The sequence below is a fragment of the Mus musculus genome, chromosome 6 (assembly GCF_000001635.26).
Source record: "Mus musculus strain C57BL/6J chromosome 6, GRCm38.p6 C57BL/6J".
NCBI classification, from domain to species: Eukaryota; Metazoa; Chordata; class Mammalia; order Rodentia; family Muridae; genus Mus; species Mus musculus.
The window spans coordinates 63,490,783-63,511,179 of NC_000072.6; the positions used below are offsets into that span (position 1 = coordinate 63,490,783).

The window sequence follows — 20,397 nt, forward strand, 5'->3', positions numbered from 1 at the left end:
AAGTACGGAAAAGTATTAAGAGTATTATACACCACCTGTGATAACCAGTCTTATTTGTCAATTTTCTCATTATGTAGAATGACTGGTTGGGCAAGCCTGTAGAGAAGCCCATGAGGGATTATACCTATGGAAGGTTTTGAATAATGTGATTTAGTTAATATAACAGAATAATGCAATATAATATATAATTATAATATAATGAATGTGTTGTAAAATTATTCCATCTACCAAAATATTTTTAAGGTTCATTATTTAGAAATGTATAATATGTTAAACTTAATATAAAATTACATTATAGTGTTTTATAATTTTTGCATCAAAATGTTATTATAGTTAATATGAGCACAGTGTGTTGTTATCTTATAATTTCTGCTTGTGTGTAAGCCTGCTCATATGACATACATAGTTTTTAGAACATTGAGTCAGAAACTAAAGCTGTAAATTTGTCAGCAATTCATTTTCTTAACCTATGCGCAGAATGGTGAATGCACCATTTATCCCCAATGGATTATCACTAAAACTACTTGAAATATCTCTTGTGGCATGCTTTAGACAGTGCATAGTACTCATGAGTGTTAACTGCCATGGATGCTATTATTTGATTCATAGCAAACTGTCTGAAAAGATAGCTATGAGTTTTCAGACATCAGAATGAAAATTTTACCAAGAATCTAATGTTCACAAAAAAAAAAAAATTACTTTTTGCGTTTGACCATTCAGATCATTTGTGAATGGTTAGAAGTGGTGAAGTGATAAAAATTTGCCTCTTGAAAAAGGAGGTCCAGCAACAGGCCCAAATTGGGTTTCAGCTCAGAGAGGCCCCCAAGGCCTGACACTATTACTGAGGCTATGGTATGCTCACAAAAAAGGTATCTGTCATGACTGCCTTTCAAAAGACCCAAGAAGTAGCTGAAAGACTCAAACATAGATATTTACACCCAACCAATGGACAGAAGCTTCTGACCCCGTATTAGAATTAGGGAAAAGCTGGAAGAAGCTGAGGAGGAGGGTGACCCTATAGAAAGAACAGCAGTTTCAATTAACCTGGACCCCTAAGATCTCTCATACACTGAATCACCAACTAGGCAGCATACACCAGCTGATAAGAGGCCGCCAACACATATACACCAGAGTACTGCTAGATCTTAGTTCAGCCATAGAAAATGCACCTAACCCCCAAGAGACTGGAGGCCCCAGGGAATAGGGAGGTCTGGTCGGGTAGGGAGGGGGCAGGCTTCTTCTTGGAGATGGGGGTAGGAGGAGGTATGGGATATGAAACAGTCAGAGGGTGGGACAGAAGGGGTAGAAAATCTGGACTTAAAAAAGATTTTAAAATAATAAAACATAAAACAACAAATTTTAATAACCAAAAAATTGCCTCTTGATGTCATTAAAAATAGTTCTGAAGATGCTATTTAATCCTATTTACATTTGAAATTAATCTTTACATATGCATTGCATGTTTTGTGTGGTAAGAAAAATATATGCATCTTAATTGGTTTTAGAATAGCATATGGTCATGCCTGAAAACATAAATACAAATTATACTATACCGAAAAAGCAGGTTATAGTTAGGAGAGACTGTGTATGTGACTATAGGAATGCTGTAATAATTAGTAAAAAAGAGGCCATGAATTTGAAAAAGAATAATGAGAGCTATATGGGAGGTCTAGGGGGAGGAAAATAAAGGGTTGCATTGTAATTACAGTCTTTCCTTCTCCTACATTAAAGTTCAAGGGCTCTTAGGCAAAGGAATAAACTGTGTGACGTTAGTATAACATTCCTGTGTCATTATGGCTTGTCCTCCTTAGTTCAATCCATTTATCAATAAATAATCATATAAGTTAATTATCAGAGAATTACCAACTATATGTGTTATATGAAAAGTTATATGTCTTACACCAAAAATACTATTCAAGTAAAATATTTAAGTCATGACGATTTTTCTGTTTTAACGAAAGATGGGAAGAATGCAGGTGAATGTCTGGGAGAAAAGAGAACAATGAGGAACAAAACCACACACAGACCTTGTGCAGAAGTGGCAGAAAGGAAAATCACTCTTGCTCTAGAGATACTAAATGATCCACACCATGTGATTCACCAGTTGGGCTAATTTTAATTTCCTTTTTTTAATCAGCTAAAAAAATGTGTTTTGGAAGAATAAGGTTATTAGAACACTGAGTGAAAAGTATTTGTGTTCAAGACTTTTTTTTATTTATATGCATGTACCTGTCTGTGGGACTGAATGCAATGCATGTGATCTTGCCCAAAGAGGAGTCAGATAACTTGGATTCTGTGTTTTACATGTTTGTGAGCTATTTGGCACCAAGTGCTGGACCCAAAACTCGGTTTCTCTGTCAGAGCAGCATGTGCTATCAACTGTTGCACTATCTCTCCAACTAGAAAGCATTGAGATTGCTGAGTCAAAACAAAACAAAACAAACAAAACATTAGCTCTTTTGTTTTCAACAACCATCTGATAAATTTTGAACATATTTTGAACACATTTGAAACATATTTTTAACATCTGATCCAAATATATTTTTCAGAAGAAAAAGTTTTAAGCACAAATGTATTATGAAAGAGAAATACTATTTGCATTGGTTATTAAATTATTTCATTTTATATAATAGTCTCTTTAAATTATCAATAGCTATATAGGTGTCTTAGTTAGGTTTTAATGCTGTGAACAGACACCATGACCAAGGCAACTCATATAAGGACAAAAATTTTTATTTTTTTTATTTTTTGGTGGGTGGAGGAGACCCCAACTCACAAATTTATTTTTTCCATAGTTTATATATCCAAGCAATATCTTTCAAGAAATATTGAAATACAATGTGATTACATTCTATTTTTCTTTTAGAGAATGACTATGAAAAATAGTGTTTCCCAATACTTTTACATGATAAAAACTTTATGTAGTACAGGCAAAGAAAACAAGATATTCTCAAGGAACCATGTACATCCATAACTAAGCAATTTGTTATAGATTAATAAAGTGTAACCAAGCAAAGTGGTCTTCTCAGCCAGACTCTCTTCCTGGCAAGCAGCAATTTTATTTACAAGAAAGGATTATTTTATTAACACTTAAAAAGTAATCTTATAAGAATCCTAAAAGAACCACAAATCTAAGCTTTTATACAGAAACAATCAGTCATATCAATTGTAAATCCTCAGAATGCATATCTACTCATCAATTCTTTTTTTTTTTGGCTTTTTTAATTAAATATTTTCTTTATTTACATTTCAAACATTATCCCCTTTCCTCAGATCCCTTCTGAAAACTCCCTATACCACCACCACCCCCTCCTGCTGCTCACCAAACCAAGCAACAACTTACTTCCCTGTCCTGGCATTCCCCTACACTGGAGAATGGAGCCTTTACAGAACCAAGGGCCTCTTCTTTTATTGATGTCTGACAAGATCATCCTCTGCTATATATGCGACTGGAGCCATGGGTCCCCACTTGCATACAAGTTCAGAGGTTCAGTCCATTATCATCAAGGTGGGAAGATTGCAACATCCAGGCAGGCATGGTACAGGAGGAACTGAAAGTTCTACATCTTCATATGAAGGCTGCTAGCAGAATACTGGCTTCCAGGCAGCTATCATGAAGCTTTTATATCCCACACCCACAGTGACACACCTACTCCAAAAGTGCCACAACTTCTAATAGTGCCACTGCCTAGGCCAAGTATATACAAACCATCACATTCCACTCCCTGGCCCCCATAGGCTTGTTCAAATATATGAATCTAGGGGGGAAATACCTAATTGTAGCATAAGGCGAAATACATTTAGTCCAACTTGAAAGGCCCTATAGTCTATAGCAGTCTCAACAATGTTAAAAATCTGAAGTGCATGTCTCTTCTGAGATTCATCCAATTACTTAACTGTAACCCCCAAAGTAAGACAGGAAACCAGCTGGGCAAATGCCAAACTCTGCACCTTCATATCTGATTTCAAGGTGGTCTTTAGATATCTAACTCTTTTCTCATCTTTGTTGACTGCAACAAACTTCCTTCTCCTGGGCTGGTTCAGATATGCTATTGTTCTACATCTCAAAAATCTTGGGGTCTCTAAGGCAATGTCAGTGTTACAGCTACTTGTTTCAGTGTCTGGGATCCACACATAATCTTCTTGGATCCTCCAAAGGGCTGGCATCACTTCTACAGCTCTTTCCTCTGTAGCACTCCAAGCTCAGGTTGATACACTCCACTGCTGATGCTGTTCTCGGTGATCACGTTCTTGGGGTCTTCCACTGCAACTAGGCTTCACCAGTAGCCTCCCATAGGCTCTCTTCATGGTGCTGAGCCTCAACTTCTTTGTATGACCCATTCAGTCCATTAAGTGCACCTTCACCAATGGCCTTCCATGGCCTCTCATAGTACCAAACCCCAGTTGTTCTTCATGACACCTTCATGCCTTCAAAACCAGTATAACCTGGGTGACTCTCACACATTACCAAGTACAGCTACTGCAGGAGGTATAACTTGAGCTATCACTGGAACACAGATTATTTGTGCTCTCAGAAAATACTTCTCAGACTTCACCTAAGTGAAGCTGGTCTCTTCTTAATAACCACTAATTTCATAGCTACAGCTAACCAACATCAATTGTCCCAATAAGTCCATCTATTCTAGACTCTAAAGGCAGAGCCATATGGCCAAAGCTTCCAAGTTCTAGTGTTTTCTGGGCTGGAACAATCTCCCCCTTGTTCTACTACATTGTCACCAGCTTTCTGTTTTCCAACCCCTTCACTGCCCAAGCTTGGATGTCCTGGAACTTGCTCTGTAGACTGATTTGAACTCAGAGATCAGCATGCTTGTCTCCTAAGTACTAGGATTAAAAGTGTGTACTATCTTAAATGGGAATAAAATTTTCATGATCAATATTTCAAGAGCTCCATGCCAAAATCCAGGTCAGAATCTTGTCAAGATCTGGATAACAGATGAGTCCAGAAATTATGGATTGAAGTAAATTCTAGATAAAGTTGAACACCAAAAATAACTATTACAGTAGGTGATAAAAATATAGATAAATGATAAACATGATAAATAGATTGACAGATGGGTATGTAAACAATTGTTTCTGCAATGAATTTCCCATATAGGAACATTTTTCATTCTATCTTTGAAGGTATTTGTGAATTCATGAAAGCATTCCCTTCTTCTTACCAACTAAGCAAGTTTACAGTGCTTTCCTAACATATTTGCAAGCAAAAGGAGAATATAAATATTGAAGCTAAAAATAAAATATATAATTAACATCTTGCTTAAAAACATGGTTCTTCCAAATAACCCTATTAAAAATGGGATACAGAGCTAAACAAAGAACTTTAAACTGAGGAGTATCAAATGGCCTAGAAGCTCCTAAAGAAATGTTCAAATTCCTTAGTCATTAGGGAAATGCAAATCAAAACAACTCTGAAATTCCACCTCACACCAGTCAGAATGGCTAAGATCAAAAAATCAGTTGACAGCAGATGCTGGTGAGGATGTGGAGAAAGAGTAACACTCCTCCATTGTAGGTAGGACTGCAAGCTGGTACAACCAGTCTGGAAATCAGTCTGGCAGTTCCTCAGAAAATTAGACAAAGTACTTACTACCTGAGGACCCAGCTAAACAATTCCTGGGTATATACTGAAAAGATGCTCCAACATATAAGAAGGACATATGCTCTACTATGTTCATAATAGCCTTTTTTTAAATAACTGGAAGCTGGAAAGAACTTAGATGTTCTTCATCAGAGGAATGGAAACAGAAAATGTGGTACTACTCAGGTATTAAAAATAATGACTTCATGAATTTCTTAGGCAAATGGATGGAACTAGAAAATATTATCCTGAATAAGGTAACCCAATTACAAAACAACACACATTGTATGCACTCACTGATAAGTGGATATTATACCAAAAGCTCAGAACACCCAAGATACTATTCACAGACCACATGAAGCTCAAGAAGAAGAAATACCAAAGTGTGGATGCTGTACTTCTTAGAAAGGGGAACAAAATACTCACAGTGGGTAGAGAGTAGGAGGGACTTGGGAGGAAGAGAGGAGAGAAAAGCTGGGTTAAGGGGGGGGGGGAAGGATCAGGTATGGGAGGAAATTGGGATGATATACAGAAAGTCAGGAATTTGTGTAGCAATGGGGAATGGGGAACTGGGGATAACCATCAGCAAGTCATAAATGTCAGGAAAGCAAGAGGCTACCAGAATACAACAGGAATGAGATTAGCTGAAATATCCAACAAAGGGGAGAGAGAACCTGTAGAGACCATATTCTGTGATTAGTTAAGACCCCAGGTTGAGGGATAGGGCAACGCACTCATCTCCAAATGTTTAACCCAGAATTGCTCCTGTCTCAAGGAAATATGGAGACAAAGTGAAGAGCAGAGACAGAAAGAAAGGCCATCCAGAGACTGCCCCACCTGGGATTCCATCCCATATACAGACACCAAACCCAGACACTATTGTAGATGCCAAGAAGTGCTTGCAGACAGGAGCCTGATATATCTGTCTCCTGAAAGGCTGTGCCAGAGCCTGACAGATACAGAGGTGGATGCTCTCAACCAACCATTAGACTGAGCACAGAGTTCCTAATGGAGGAACTAGAGAAATGACCCAAGGAGCTGGAGGGATTTGTAGCCCCATAGAAGGAACAACAATATGAACCAAGCAGTAACCCCAGAGCTTCCCGGGATTAAACCACCAACCAAAGAGTATACATGGAAAGACCCATGGGTCCAACTACATATGTAGCAGAGGATGACCTTGTCAGACATCAATAGGAGGAGATGCCCTTGGTCCTGTGAAGGGTCTATGCCCCAGTGTAGGGGAATGCCAGGATGGGGAGGTGGGAATGCATGGATGGATGAGCACCCTCATAGAAGCAGGGGGAGGGAGCATGGGATGGGGGTTTTCTGGATGGGAAACTGGGAAAGGGGATAATATTTTAAATGTAAATAAGTAAAATATCCAATACAAACATTAAAAAGAAATCATGGTTCTTAAGTTCCATTTATTTGCCTACAAAATTTATGATCTTTCTGTTTAGTAGCTGAATAATATTCCTTGTGTACATGTACCTATTTTTTTTATTCATTATTCAGTTGAGGGACATGTAAGTTTTTTATAGTTTCTGGCTATTGTAAATAAAGCTACTATGAACATAGTTGAGAAAGTTTTACTGTGTTGTAGTGGAACATCTTTTGGGTATAGGTCCAGGAGTAGTATAGCTGGGTCTTGACGTAAAACTATTCTCTACCTGATTTGTAGCAAATGTGTAGCTTGCTGTTCATTTGATTCCCCTAACTAGTGGAGTGGGTGCTTTCTCCATCTCTGTTCTCTGCCATGGGATCCCCTTCCCCTACTACTTGGACCGCTGAATGAGCCTCAGTTGGAGAAGATATGCCTAGACTTGCTGGGAATAAATGTACCAGGAAGGGGTGCTACCCAAGGGGTTCTGAGGAGAAGGGGTGCAGGCAATTTTAGGAGGCATTTGTAAGGGTAGAACTGGGAAGAGAGGAGGGAGCTGGGATTTTATCAGGATCTAAAGTGAATAGAAATGAAACTTTTTTTCCAATTTTTATTAGGCATTTTCTTCATTTACATTTCAAATGCAATGCTGAAAGTCCCCCATACCCTCCCCATCCCACTCTCCTACCTACCCACTCCCACTCTTGGCCCTGGTGTTTCCCTGTACTGGGGCATAAACCAAAGTTTATGGTTTATACTGGTTTATACTGGGGCATAAACCAAGTTTGCAAAACCAAGGGTTTATACTGGGGCAGAAACCAAGTTTGCAAAACCAAGGGACCTCTCTTCCCAATGATGGCCATCTAGGCCATCTTCTGATACATATGCAATTAGAGACACAGCTCTGGGGGGGGGGGTACTGGTTAGTTCATATTGTTGTTCCACCTATAGGGTTGCAGACCCCTTTAGCTCCTAGGGTACTTTTTCTAGCTCCTCCATTGGGGGCCCTGTGATCCACCAATAGCTGACTGTGAGCATCCACTTCAGTGTTTGTCAGGCACCAGCACACCCTCACAAGAGACATATATATCAGGGTCCTTTCAGCAAAATCAATAATAGTTCTTTTAGATTCATGATAAGCCATCTTATAAATTCACATTCAAATATATTTGCCACTTTAAAGCTAGCACTGTTATAACTTACACTGAACTCCTGTGTTGACCTTAGGTATCCTGCATATGGTAATGCCTAATTTCCTATAAGAAAAAGCTTAATTAATGTCACTTGATTATCTAAATATGAAATACATTGTTTGGCCATGCAACAATATCTTGCAAATGCAAGAGTGGAGGCTACTATACTAATGAAAACAATGACTAGAAAAATATAACTTGATGGATAGTAGATTTGACAAGCTGGATAATCAATCATAATATTTACTTAAAATTATTTGAATTATTGAATATTTAAAATGCTATTGTGTGTGATATATAATATATGAAAATGTTAATTTGTGTGATATGATATCATGATCCAATCTGGTTTTATTTTAAGCACTTATGCTCACGTGCAGACACACACACACACACACACACACACACACACACACATGCATACATACATACACAGACACACACATATATCCATCGTATTTACAGAAAAAAATCTTGATTTAAGGCTACTTAAATATCCATCAAGAACGTAGATGTTTTATTTGGTTGCTTATATCCATCAATATCTTATAAATATAAAGAATTCTTAATTAAAATTAATATTTTAATATGATTTGAGATAACTATCAACTACAATTTCACAATTATATCTTATAATCTTATAATAGAAGGATAAAATACCTACTGCTGATGGTGGAAATATGTCAGAAGTACATATAGATATAATTGATTATGTGTGTGCATATGTGTGTATGTCTGTGTGTGTGTGTGTGTGTGTGTGTGTGTGTGTGTGTGTGTGTGTGTGTGTGTAATTTTAAGAGATAGTCAATGTTTAATTTGACTACCAACTTAAGGCTATAAAACAAACCTCATTCTGAACACTTTCTAATCCAAACACCTGGGGAAAATGTTTCATATTCCGTGTATGTTTTTAACATTTGCATCTGAGAAAAAGAGCTAGGAGATAAATGCATGATATGAGATATTGTTCTAAATGTGTGTGGTGATGTTAGTGTAGACACTGCTGCAGGATTTAGGGAGTAGATCATATTAGGGACCTTGTGTCTTGATGTTCTTCAAGAAAATCACACATGGGTCTTTCTACCAACATGCTTCATGTCTTCTTAGATGAAAAGCTAAGTTTAAGAGGAAGGAAAACAGTAAATAAATTATTAGAGTTTGATATGTGTGCTAATCTTTACTGTTTGCAGGAAATGAACCATTGCTCTTATGTCTTTCTATTCAGTGTTTTTTAGTTCATCACCTAAGGGATAATCTGACATCAGTTCTACAGGGTTTCGCAATGTATGAAGGCAGGTTCCATGTGTAAGGGTTGGGTTAGGTAAAATGCCATTGTTTAAAAAGTCTAATTGGTACTCAGTAGATGTCATCCACAGCACCTGTTAGAACCCAAGGTTTATTTGCAGATTGTCTTTGCAAAGCCCCATTTTGGTCCCATCAAAAGGCAGATATATGTACAAACATGTGAACATGTCTAAAGATCATGTCGTTTAAAGTAAATGACTCACTTCAGCATGAACTTTTAGAAATTGACATCACATTTTTCTAGCTCATTGGTAAAGAATATATCTTTCCAACATGATAGTATTACATTTAGTATAAGTATTAGTATGTATTCAGGAATATTCTTCCATATTTAAATGAATCATTATTGCAATAATTAAAATCAGGATACACATACTATTGCTCAAATACTTATAAAACTATAAATCTCAAAATATTATTCTATGTTTCAGAAATGAGAACATGGGTCAAAAATAATAGTTTGCTCTATTTGATTACATTAATAAAATACTAGTATTTACACAATAAATATAGGGTGACATATCTAAAACATGCCATTTATATTTTAATTAATTTTATTCACTGTCTCTCTCACACGCTCAACAGTGGATAGTTATTCATTGTAGACAGAAAATGAATGACAAATGCTACAGAAGCCAGACCACAGTATTACTGTAATCCATGTCAGCACAAAAGGTCAGCGATAAAAAAAAAATCCAGATCATGTAGGGCACTCTTCAGTGATCTTTACTTCAACAGGAAGCCTTCTCAGCTAGAACAGGTAACACCAACCTGTCACACTTACTGAATGTGACAGCATCATGCTTTCTTTATTAGAATATTGACTCACACATTGAATAACATCTTTCATAACTTTATCTTTCATTCACTGGAAGGTGTAGGGACTGAAGATCAGTTAAAGAAAAACATCACAACTGATGATGTAAATGTTTCCATTTATCTATCCATTTTGTATATCAAAAATGTGTCATATTAAATTTGTGTATGCACCTAGTCTCTGTGAGTCTGTATCATATGTAAACATATAATGTGATACCTTTTTATGTATGCATAGGGTTTTTCAATTACAAATAAGGTAAAAAAAAAGGTAATTGATATAAATCTACTTAGCTCTATAGTCATTCATTAGTTATTTTACTTAACCTAAATCAGTGTTTTTATTAATTAGTCAAATATTTATAGTGAAGAGACAAACTAGTTTAAAATATATACCGGCTTTCATTAGGAAGGGTTGGAATAATAAAATAATTAATATCATTAATAATAATTAATTAAATGATGTATGCTCCAAGAGAAATTGCCTGTAGAATTTCAATAGTGTCAAGAGCTGCATTATATTGCTATTCTCCATAAGTAAAATACAGAAGCAACAACCTTTTGTAATTTGGAACAAGGACATTGCAGTGAAGGAAAGGGCTCTTGCTCTTATTGTGGCACTTGGCCCATGTCAAATATGTGGCACATATCTAGTTCTGAATCTTTAGTTTAAAAATACATATAGTTCTTGTACTAAAAAATATAAACCTAGAAACTATCAGAGATATGTATTATGAAAACCTCTGTCTGACAAAACACCTGTCTTTCATCATATATTTTAAAAAATACGACTTGATTCATTTGTTTTTATGTTCATAATGATGTGGTTTTGATGGCAGAACACATTTATATCTACATCATCTTCCACAGTCACTTCATGGGCCTGTGAGATTGTACTGTCGCACCCTAAGCCTACCCTTATAGCACATAACCATAATAAACTACTGTAGCTCAAGTCCTCCTGTTCTCTGTCTGTCTTCACCTCCACTTCCTGCTCCACCCTTCCCAGTGCCTATGTGAAGTCTGCAAATCACTGGAGGATTGCACCCTCCACTGCCACTTCCTGCTTCCTCTATACCCAGTTACTCTGTGAGGCCTGCTAGTGACGGGGGGTTTCTATCATTCCTCTGCACCACCTGCTTCTCTCCTTCTTAGTGACCATGCAAATTCTGCAAGGGCCTGGAGATCTGCACCCTTCACCTTCATTCTCTGCTTCCTTATTCCCTTGCCTGGCAGACAACTCAGCACTCTGTGCTTCTTCTTTTGGTCTTCCTTAGAGTCTATATGTAGGTGAAGTCATCCAGCATGAGTATAATATCTTCCAGATTCATCCGTACAGGCAATCTGAATACAAGAAAACAATAACACACTGAGAGTGTAACCAACTTATTCATAACCAATTTCACATTGACCTTAGTGATTCTTTTGCTGACTATATATTTGCGACTTGGGATTCACAGTGTGAACACTTTCCTGAGAGGCATTCAGTACACAAATAGCAGAAAATGGGATTTGAAGTCAAACAGTATGCACTAGGGACACCTGTGCCTAACTATGATGATATGGGCAAGCAACTGTTAAGGGTGAACTGTGAGCCCCACTGCCATCATTATAGTGAGTGTGAGAAAAATGTCTTAGTTAATGCTTCAATGGTTGAGGAAAAGGTTTCTTGTCAGTTCAAAAACTTGCATATGTCTGAATTCTCTGTAAATGCTGTTGGGTTTACTACTGTCAGAGGTTATGAAAACCCTATTCAAAACTGGGTAGGAAAATGAATTCAGGAAACTCAGGAACAATTAAGTTGACAATAGAACTCGAAACTCTCTAGTCTGGGAGTGGGCCCTCAGGAATGTCCAAAGTATATCTGAATTAGTGACACACACAAACAAATATTCTGTGATTGCCAAGCTTCTTATCTCCCGTACGCTGTATTAGCCACTCTCCTACAAATTCTAAAATGCAACAAACACATAAAATTGTCTTCAGGATGCTTTCCCTGCAACAACAGTTTATAGTACCATTCCTCATCGACACTTGAAACAAGTAAAGTTACATCCATGTTCAGTGATAGGGCAGTATATACCTATGGTGAATATAGTGACATCTTTAAATGGAAGTATACAGTTTTCAAGTAAATGTGTCTTAGGCATATTGCCAGAGTTCGTGATAATGTTAATGTTAATGTTTAATAGAAACATTCACTTCTTTCTAGGAGCAATTTTTGATGAATCTGCTAAAAAAGATGATGAAGTATTCCGCACAGCAGTTGGTGACCTCAACCAGAATGAGGAAATCTTACAGACTGAGAAAATCACATTTTCTGTGACGTTTGTTGATGGCAACAACCCTTTTCAAGCTGTTCAAGAAGGTAAGTCCATCAGTGGTCTATTGTTTATTTTGATTATATTATTATTCAGTAAAATGGAAATAAAAATAGATCCATAAACAGCAATTCAATGTAGGCATCACTCCGAGCCATCTCATCTAATTAGATATTCCTTTTCCTGAGAGTTCTTACCTTGTAAGATTTTATGTTACATTCAAGTTTTGAAGGCCTGTCATATGAAAAATTATGATCTGGATTGAAATATGATGTGAAAGAGGATATATAATTTACAGTCAAGAGCTTTATGGCATTGGTATAACTTCAATGGAAATGTAACTTTACTGTGAAATATGACTTTCTATCAGAATTTTTGCTTTGGATTTCTCTGTGATTACTGCTGAATTGAGTGTTGTTACAACTTGCGATGACATTTTAGGGGTACAAATACACTGTTGCAAGGAAAACCTGGAGACACTACCCACAGCAGGGTTATGCTATGTTCCTAGGGCCAGTCTCTGGCTGTATTTCTCCCCACAAGTTTACAAATATTAAAGAAGAATATTTTCTTTTCCATTCTCATGAGAGTGAATTAACGTTCTCATTGACAAAAGTAATTTGCAATGGCATTTCTTAGATTAGTAGACGTCTCTGTTTGTGTCTGATAATCTAATTAAGTGTTAATACCCTTCTTTGGTAAAGCACTCGTTGTTGGGGAATTGTTTCTTTATGTTTTCTAAGAGTCTAGTTCTATTTTTGCCATTTCCCACATAGTTCACCGTTGAAACATAATTCCTGCCGTGATGATATTAAGAAATGGAAGATTTGGAAGATGCTGAAGGCATGGTAATGAGAGATTTTATATGTAGGATTAGTGCTCTTTAAAGAGGTAAGGGGGAATGCTGCCCCCTTTGTCTTCAGACAACACAACAAGGAGACAGTTTCTGTGGAACAAAAAAATTACTAGATCAGGCATAGTCTGCTAGCTCCCTGAACTTTGCCTTCCAGCACTGAGAACTTTCCATTCTTTGTGATTTACCAACTGAAAGTTGTTTTGTTATAATACTTGCACAGATGAAGACATTGATCTGTTTTATATTTTATTGTGGCTATACTTTTAGATAATGAAGGTCAGAGTAATCTAGTCAAAAGAATTGTTTTTATGGACCATTTAAATCAAATTTTGAAGAAGAAACAACAAAACCACATTGGAAATATAAATTAGTTTGGCAGGAAACCATGTCAAAAGACTGATATTGAAAGGATGAGAAAATAACGCCAAAAGTTTAGTACATGTACCACTTTATCTACTACTAGAACTTTTGATGTGTACATTGTTTTATAGATGATCATATGCAATCATTTACATCTATTCATAGACTAGATATGACATTAGTGGTCTGAAAAGATGTTCTTTATTGCTGATTGGATAGTATAAATCACATTATTTGTGTAAAATAAAAAATTTTCAAAGAAAACTAAAAAATATATTTAATAATAAGATAGATTTTGATTTTAATAACTGGATATTAATACAAGGGCAACATTTTAAAAACTGCATCTAAATATTTTCACATTAAAATAATAGCTTTACCACAAATTATTCCAATGTTGAAAATCATTTATGGAAGCATTTGTAATATGTCTGATATCAGAATCTATAAAGAAGTTTGCAAAATAATTTAGAATTTGATGAAGATATTCAATAGCTTATAGAATGTGTGTTCTCTCGCAGTAATGTTCTCATTGAACTCTTGACAAGTTACTTTGCCACCCAGTGCTTTCGTGACCATGATTAGAGCAGAAAACAAAGATGTCTGACCCACTTATCTTCTGAGTCTTAATGTGTCAATCTTCTTGCCAAATCAACCTAACCAAATGCACTGAGATTTTAAGTGTCTACCTTGGTTAAAAAAGTAGATGGGGGTAAATGAAAGCAACAAATTAGGTGGGAGGGAGTTACAAAGTCTGCACATATTTCCTCATTGGAGCGTTGAGGGTTTATTTTTAGAACTGCATTAATTTTCTTTTAGACTGTGCTTTTTGCATCCATCCTTCTTTTAGTTCAGTTCTAGAAACAAAAATATTTTTCAACAGAATTGTAAGACTTGAAAGAAGTTGTCACAGTGAAAGCAAAATGGGAGATGTAATAAGTTTCCCAGATGGAGTCTCCTAGATATCTTACAAGGATGAAAGATCTTGACAGATTGCTTGACTGGTGTCTGATACTAACAAGATGTTCTGGGCCAGTTATTTTGATGGTCTGTTGTGGGTGCTGAACCTGAAACAAGTTACATCTTTAGAGAAGCTTGTTGCCACTCTTCTGTATTTAGAAAAATTTGGATTTATTTTACAAGTGGTAATAATTATCTCAAGACTTACTGTAAAATTATTATTTAAAAATATCAAAAACTATGCAGGATAAATAAAGAACCACTTTGGAAGTCCCATTTTATTAAATGATATCAAGAAGCTTAGGAGAAAAACTATGTCATTAAAGATCACATTGTGTGTGTGTGTGTGTATGTATGTGCATGTGAGAGAGAGAGAGAGAGAGACAGAGAGACAGAGAGATACAGAGAGATCATCTTTTCTTAGTTATACTATTTAAATCTATGTAAAATAAATTTAATATTACCAACTTATTATAAGGTATAAAAAGTTAAATGGTGTTATTTTTATTATTTATAAATCATTTTAAAGATTTTACAAAATTTATAGCAAATTTACAACATTTCTATCTTTCTGTTTTGTGTGCATTTATTTTAAGTTTAAAGCACAATTCTTGAGAATCAAGCACAGCATGATTAGGAAAGTAGAAATTTGGTCAACAATGAATAATAAGAGAGGTCTAACAGAAAACTTGTCACTCAAAAGACAAACCAGTTCCAATTGTTATCTATACTTTATTTTGAAATTCCATTCACATAAACATGTTCAGAGCATACTTAGGGCTGTGATGTTAAAATACACATCCTACTGTTCATAGACGGAAGCATTCAGTTCCTCAGAGTAATGAAAACATTATTTTGAAGAGCCAATTTTTAACATGTGATTTGTCTTATTGCTAATATTTAATAGTCGAAAACTCTGAATCAGAGAATCCTAGTCAACGAGGAGGTAGTACACATGACTGACAAGGTTTTCTAGCCTTATAGGACCTCAAGGTCAATATTTAATTGTAAAGTAAGCTTCTAAAAATGTATATCTGTTATTATTTTTTCTTATAAAGGGCAACAATTAATTGGGACTGGCTTACAGTTCAGGGGGTTTGTCTATTATCATCATGGTTGGAAGCATGGCAAGGTGCAGGCAGACATGGTGATGAAGAGGATCTGAGAATTCTACAGGCTAATCTGTAGACGGCAGAGAGAGACAATATATTGGTTACAAAACATGGTTAATTTTATATTCTTTGATAATCAATGACCATTTGATTGTAGTTCTCATGATATAACTATGATCTTAGTTCATACATCTAAGTGAAAAATAGAGAAATATTTAGTTCTGATAAAAATAATTTAGAATTTTCTTTCAGCCAAAAATTGTTTCCTTACTTCTGAGTATATTTTATAAATTATTACTTTTGTATAATAAATTATTCAATAGTAACCAAGGACAAATTATTTTTCACATTTTAACAGAGGATCTTTCCTTGCTTTATTTTTGGTGGTTTTTAATATTTTTGTAATATATTTTGATAACTAAGGAAAAGGATTTTCTGTTTCCATATGGCACACAGGAGGGCAAAAAACCCCACAAATATTTCTGAAACAGCCAGTTAACTATGTTTGAGTGTAAATTTAAATCAATTTAAAATGTTTAATATGTAGTTTAATCTATTATGATTCCAGGACATGAATTAATTCTTATAATTCTTTTATAATACATGCAAATATCAGCAATGAAGAATCAAGGGAACTTAATATCAGTGTAGGTTTTAGTTACTGTATTACATCTAACAGTAAAATTACACACACACACACACACACATGTGAAATATCAATATTGTAAAATATCAAAATTTGTATAACATTTCAGAAGTATTTTAGAGAATTAAAAGGTTGAAAATGTGTGTTTGTGACATTTTTACATGAATTATTTATACTCAGAGCATAGTATAATGGGAGAATTCTGGTCTGTATGATAAACATTTACACGGTATAAATCACTCATATTCTGCCAGCCTTGGAAAACCTCATCAGTTAAAAATGAAAAGTTCAGCAAATGCATGGTACATTATAAAGGCAATTTGACCCTATGATTTTATGGCTTCTTAACATATTTAAGGTGTTTAATTTATTCTTAGAGAAGGCTTTCCATTTCTGAAATTGCTTCTAGGTTTGCTGTGATTGATTTTTAAATAAAATATGCCTCCTCATCAACTGAGTCATCACAGTACTGAGAGCATGTCACCATCACCATTTTCAGGGAATGGTCTCTTGTTAGACTTGAACAAAAAGATTATGGCTACATTTCCTGTTTCCTCTTCCATCAGAGATTGTTTCTTCTGTGTATCAAATCATAGGGATATTAGTAATTTTGTTTCTCTGTGGACAAAAGACATAGCCAATGCAACTTAGTTTATGAACGATTCATGGTAATTTTAGACAGATTTCAGCTCATCGTGTAGAGGAGGGAAAGCCATCATGAACAGCAATTTTCCAGGTAATGAGAGAGTACTGAAGTAGCTAATGGCATCAGATCACAACCAGACTACATAGCTGGGCCCTTAATCTTTAGAGGTCGACAAAAATTGCTTTCTCCCTTCAGGTAGGTTTTGTCATCTGAATGATCACATAACTAGGAATAGAAATCAGGAAGTAGTATTTGAAAATGACCTGTGGATTATTCTGCATAAAACAGTAACAATGTAGAAATACCTACTATGAAAACAACACTGATGACTTTACTGAAACAGTAGAACCTATACATATTAATTCTTGACTGAGACTACCATACTGCAGCTCACAAAATGTGAGAATTTGTAAGACAATGTACTACTTAGGAATATCTCACTAGAAACTGGATGTAAAAATCTGACCTATAAGATTCTTATATGTAAGATTTCTGGAAGGATTAGTAATTGTCCAATGCTATTTAATAGCAAAATTTGGCTAAAAACCTTTCATTTAATTACTCTTATCTAAAACTTACTAAAAATATTACAAAGTTTAGTGAGGATGGTGACATGATCATACTATAGTCACAAATGACTTTTGAAGAAAATATAGAATTACCATGAATTATTGAAAAACATAGTGACCTCTACTGTTAGAAATAATAATAAGTATATTAAAATATTTAATGAGTATATATATATATATAATGCATATAAGTATATGTCTAATCATATATGGTATGCATATATCTATGTTTCCATGATTTACCATGGTATATATTGGTCTCAAATTAGGCAAGAAAATTGTATCAGTATAAAGTTGGATATTAGTAATGCTGATCTCAATTCGAAAAACTGAATTTATCTTTGGTTGTCAACATTATAGCTTTGATAACCACTATTATGTGAAACATTGTTTATTGTTTGTATTTATCCCCAGGTGGCTCTGAATCTACCCAGTTGTTAGGGTATTTTTTTTTTCAGGTGGATACTCCAGCTGGATTCTTGTTGCTGTGTTGGCAAAGACAAAGGAGTCAATGTTGCCTCCTCCCTCATTTTCATGGTTAGTTCTCCTAGTTAGCACAGGAAGATGAAAATTAGATTTATAGTGTAATTTATTTGACAAAAAATAGTGATGTTGCAACATGTGTACTTATAGTCTGGTAGATTTAAAATACCTTGTTACCATTTCTGGGAAGCACAGAGAGCACATGGAGACCAAATTAAAGCTTTCTGATGATTTGTGTGGGTTTAATACAATCAGAAAAGTAAATAAGGCACTGAGTCATAGCTAAATAGGATTCAGTTGTGGAGAGTGAGAGTGTAGAAGAATGATGTACATGAAGGTCAAACAGAGAATGAATTCAAGGAAAGCTTTATACTTGTACAGATGTCTCATCTCTGGTATTTGAGGTGGTTTCTGCCAAGATTGTTTAAAGGTTATCTGCCTGGACTTTGCACATTTTCATTCTGACTTCTCATGGGGTAATAGTAACTCTTAATTATCTACAATGGTTTCTTTGCATTCTCAGTACTAATCTTTTTAAATAACACATGATATCATGTCATTTTCTAGGAAATTCTCACCTCACTTTGAAGCATACTTGTTTTTGGAGAACTGGGTTATAAGTGAGAAGAGTGGCTAGACTGGTTCCGTAAGCTATAATTTCAAATGTAAATCACTTCAAATATATATTACACATGAAAAATGTATTCCAGGATGAAAGGAGGTATTTGTGTTCACAGTGTGTGTGTGTGTGTGTGTGTATGTGTGTGTGTGTATCTGTGTCTGTGCCTGTATCTGTGTCTTATGTGCAGAAGATTTCATATCACTGGGATTATTGTGAAAATAAAGAAAAAATACTAAAACAGAGACTTTTTAAAGTTTTATTTTGATTCAAATAAGATTCTGTATTTTGATTTTATATTACTCATGCATTAGACATATTGTTATTGCTTTGACTAAATTCATAAATAATAAAACTGAACAGGGACTTTTTATTTTGGCTCATTGTTCTAGATGTTTTACTTCATTTACTGACTGCTTGTTTATGTACCTGAAGAATGTAGATCCAGAATGGAAACATTAGGATAAAATACATTGAGAAAAGATAAAGATTATTAGTAGGTAATATCCACATAGAACCTTTTGTAGCATGCCTACCAGAAATGTATATTTCCATATTGGGCCCAAGCTTCTAAGATTTTAGCACTTCATCTTACCCATATGACATTAAAAATCCAATAAATAATCCAATAATGACAGACAAGATGATATGACCAGTTACTTTCCCCAAACGTCATTACTGAAAATTACTGAACTGGGGAAATAGCATTCAAGACAACAGATTCTGGGGAAACACCTTGTTATCATAATCTATAACAGAATACTTGTTATATAAAATAGAACAATTTGTGGTGATGCTTTGTGGATATATCAGGGTAGAACAGTATGGTATCCAACAGGGGCTTCCCCTTCTCTGAGGAAAAAATATGAGGTAATGAGAGGAGAGATTTGTGAGGTTGGAACTGACTGGATAAGCAGGGGGCATGATGAGGATGTAAAATGAATAAATAAATGAATGAAAAAATATCAGTCTCAACTTTTCAAGACAGAATGTAAAGATCTCTTTATGATGACCCCAAATGAAAAAGCACAACACCAGCTCATTCAATCAAACTTCAGTTCCATGAAGAGTGGCTAGATTTTTAGTTTATTTCACCATTTTTGAAAAACATTTAAGCTTTCTGAAAAATAAAGCTTAAATATTGGAAAGAAAAGGTGGATGGAAAAAAAAAAGGATTTTCTAAAATGTTTAATTTTTCATTGTCTCTTGGGTTGTAATAGACTTTTTAATGCAATGATTATTAAAACTGGCATTTATAGACTCAAACGCATTTAATCAAAACACCTAAGGACTTTATACCCACATAGGGGAATTATACAAGAGAACTATGATAGAATTTTGTGTTAATTTAAAACAGTGAGATAAATGAAGCCAAATGGGCAATGACAGGAACATACAGGTGATATATATATATATATATATGTATGGTTGAAAATGTATTTACATGGACAGAGTAGTTATGGAAAAATAAGAAAAAGATGTAATTTAAGACAAGTTTTTGTTTTTGTTTTTGTTTTAAGAAGCTTCT

General features: G+C 35.1%; 1 protein-coding gene across 2 annotated transcripts in view; it reads left to right on the top strand.

The window, feature by feature from the left end:
- Grid2 (glutamate receptor, ionotropic, delta 2) overlaps positions 1 to 20,397 on the top strand; it is a 1,448,316-nt gene that overhangs the window by 234,777 nt on the left and 1,193,142 nt on the right. For both annotated transcript variants that reach the window (NM_001370966.1, NM_008167.3), the window contains exon 2: positions 12,510 to 12,665. In NM_001370966.1, coding sequence (NP_001357895.1) covers positions 12,510 to 12,665 — 156 coding nt within the window. The remainder of the gene's footprint in view (positions 1 to 12,509; positions 12,666 to 20,397) is intronic.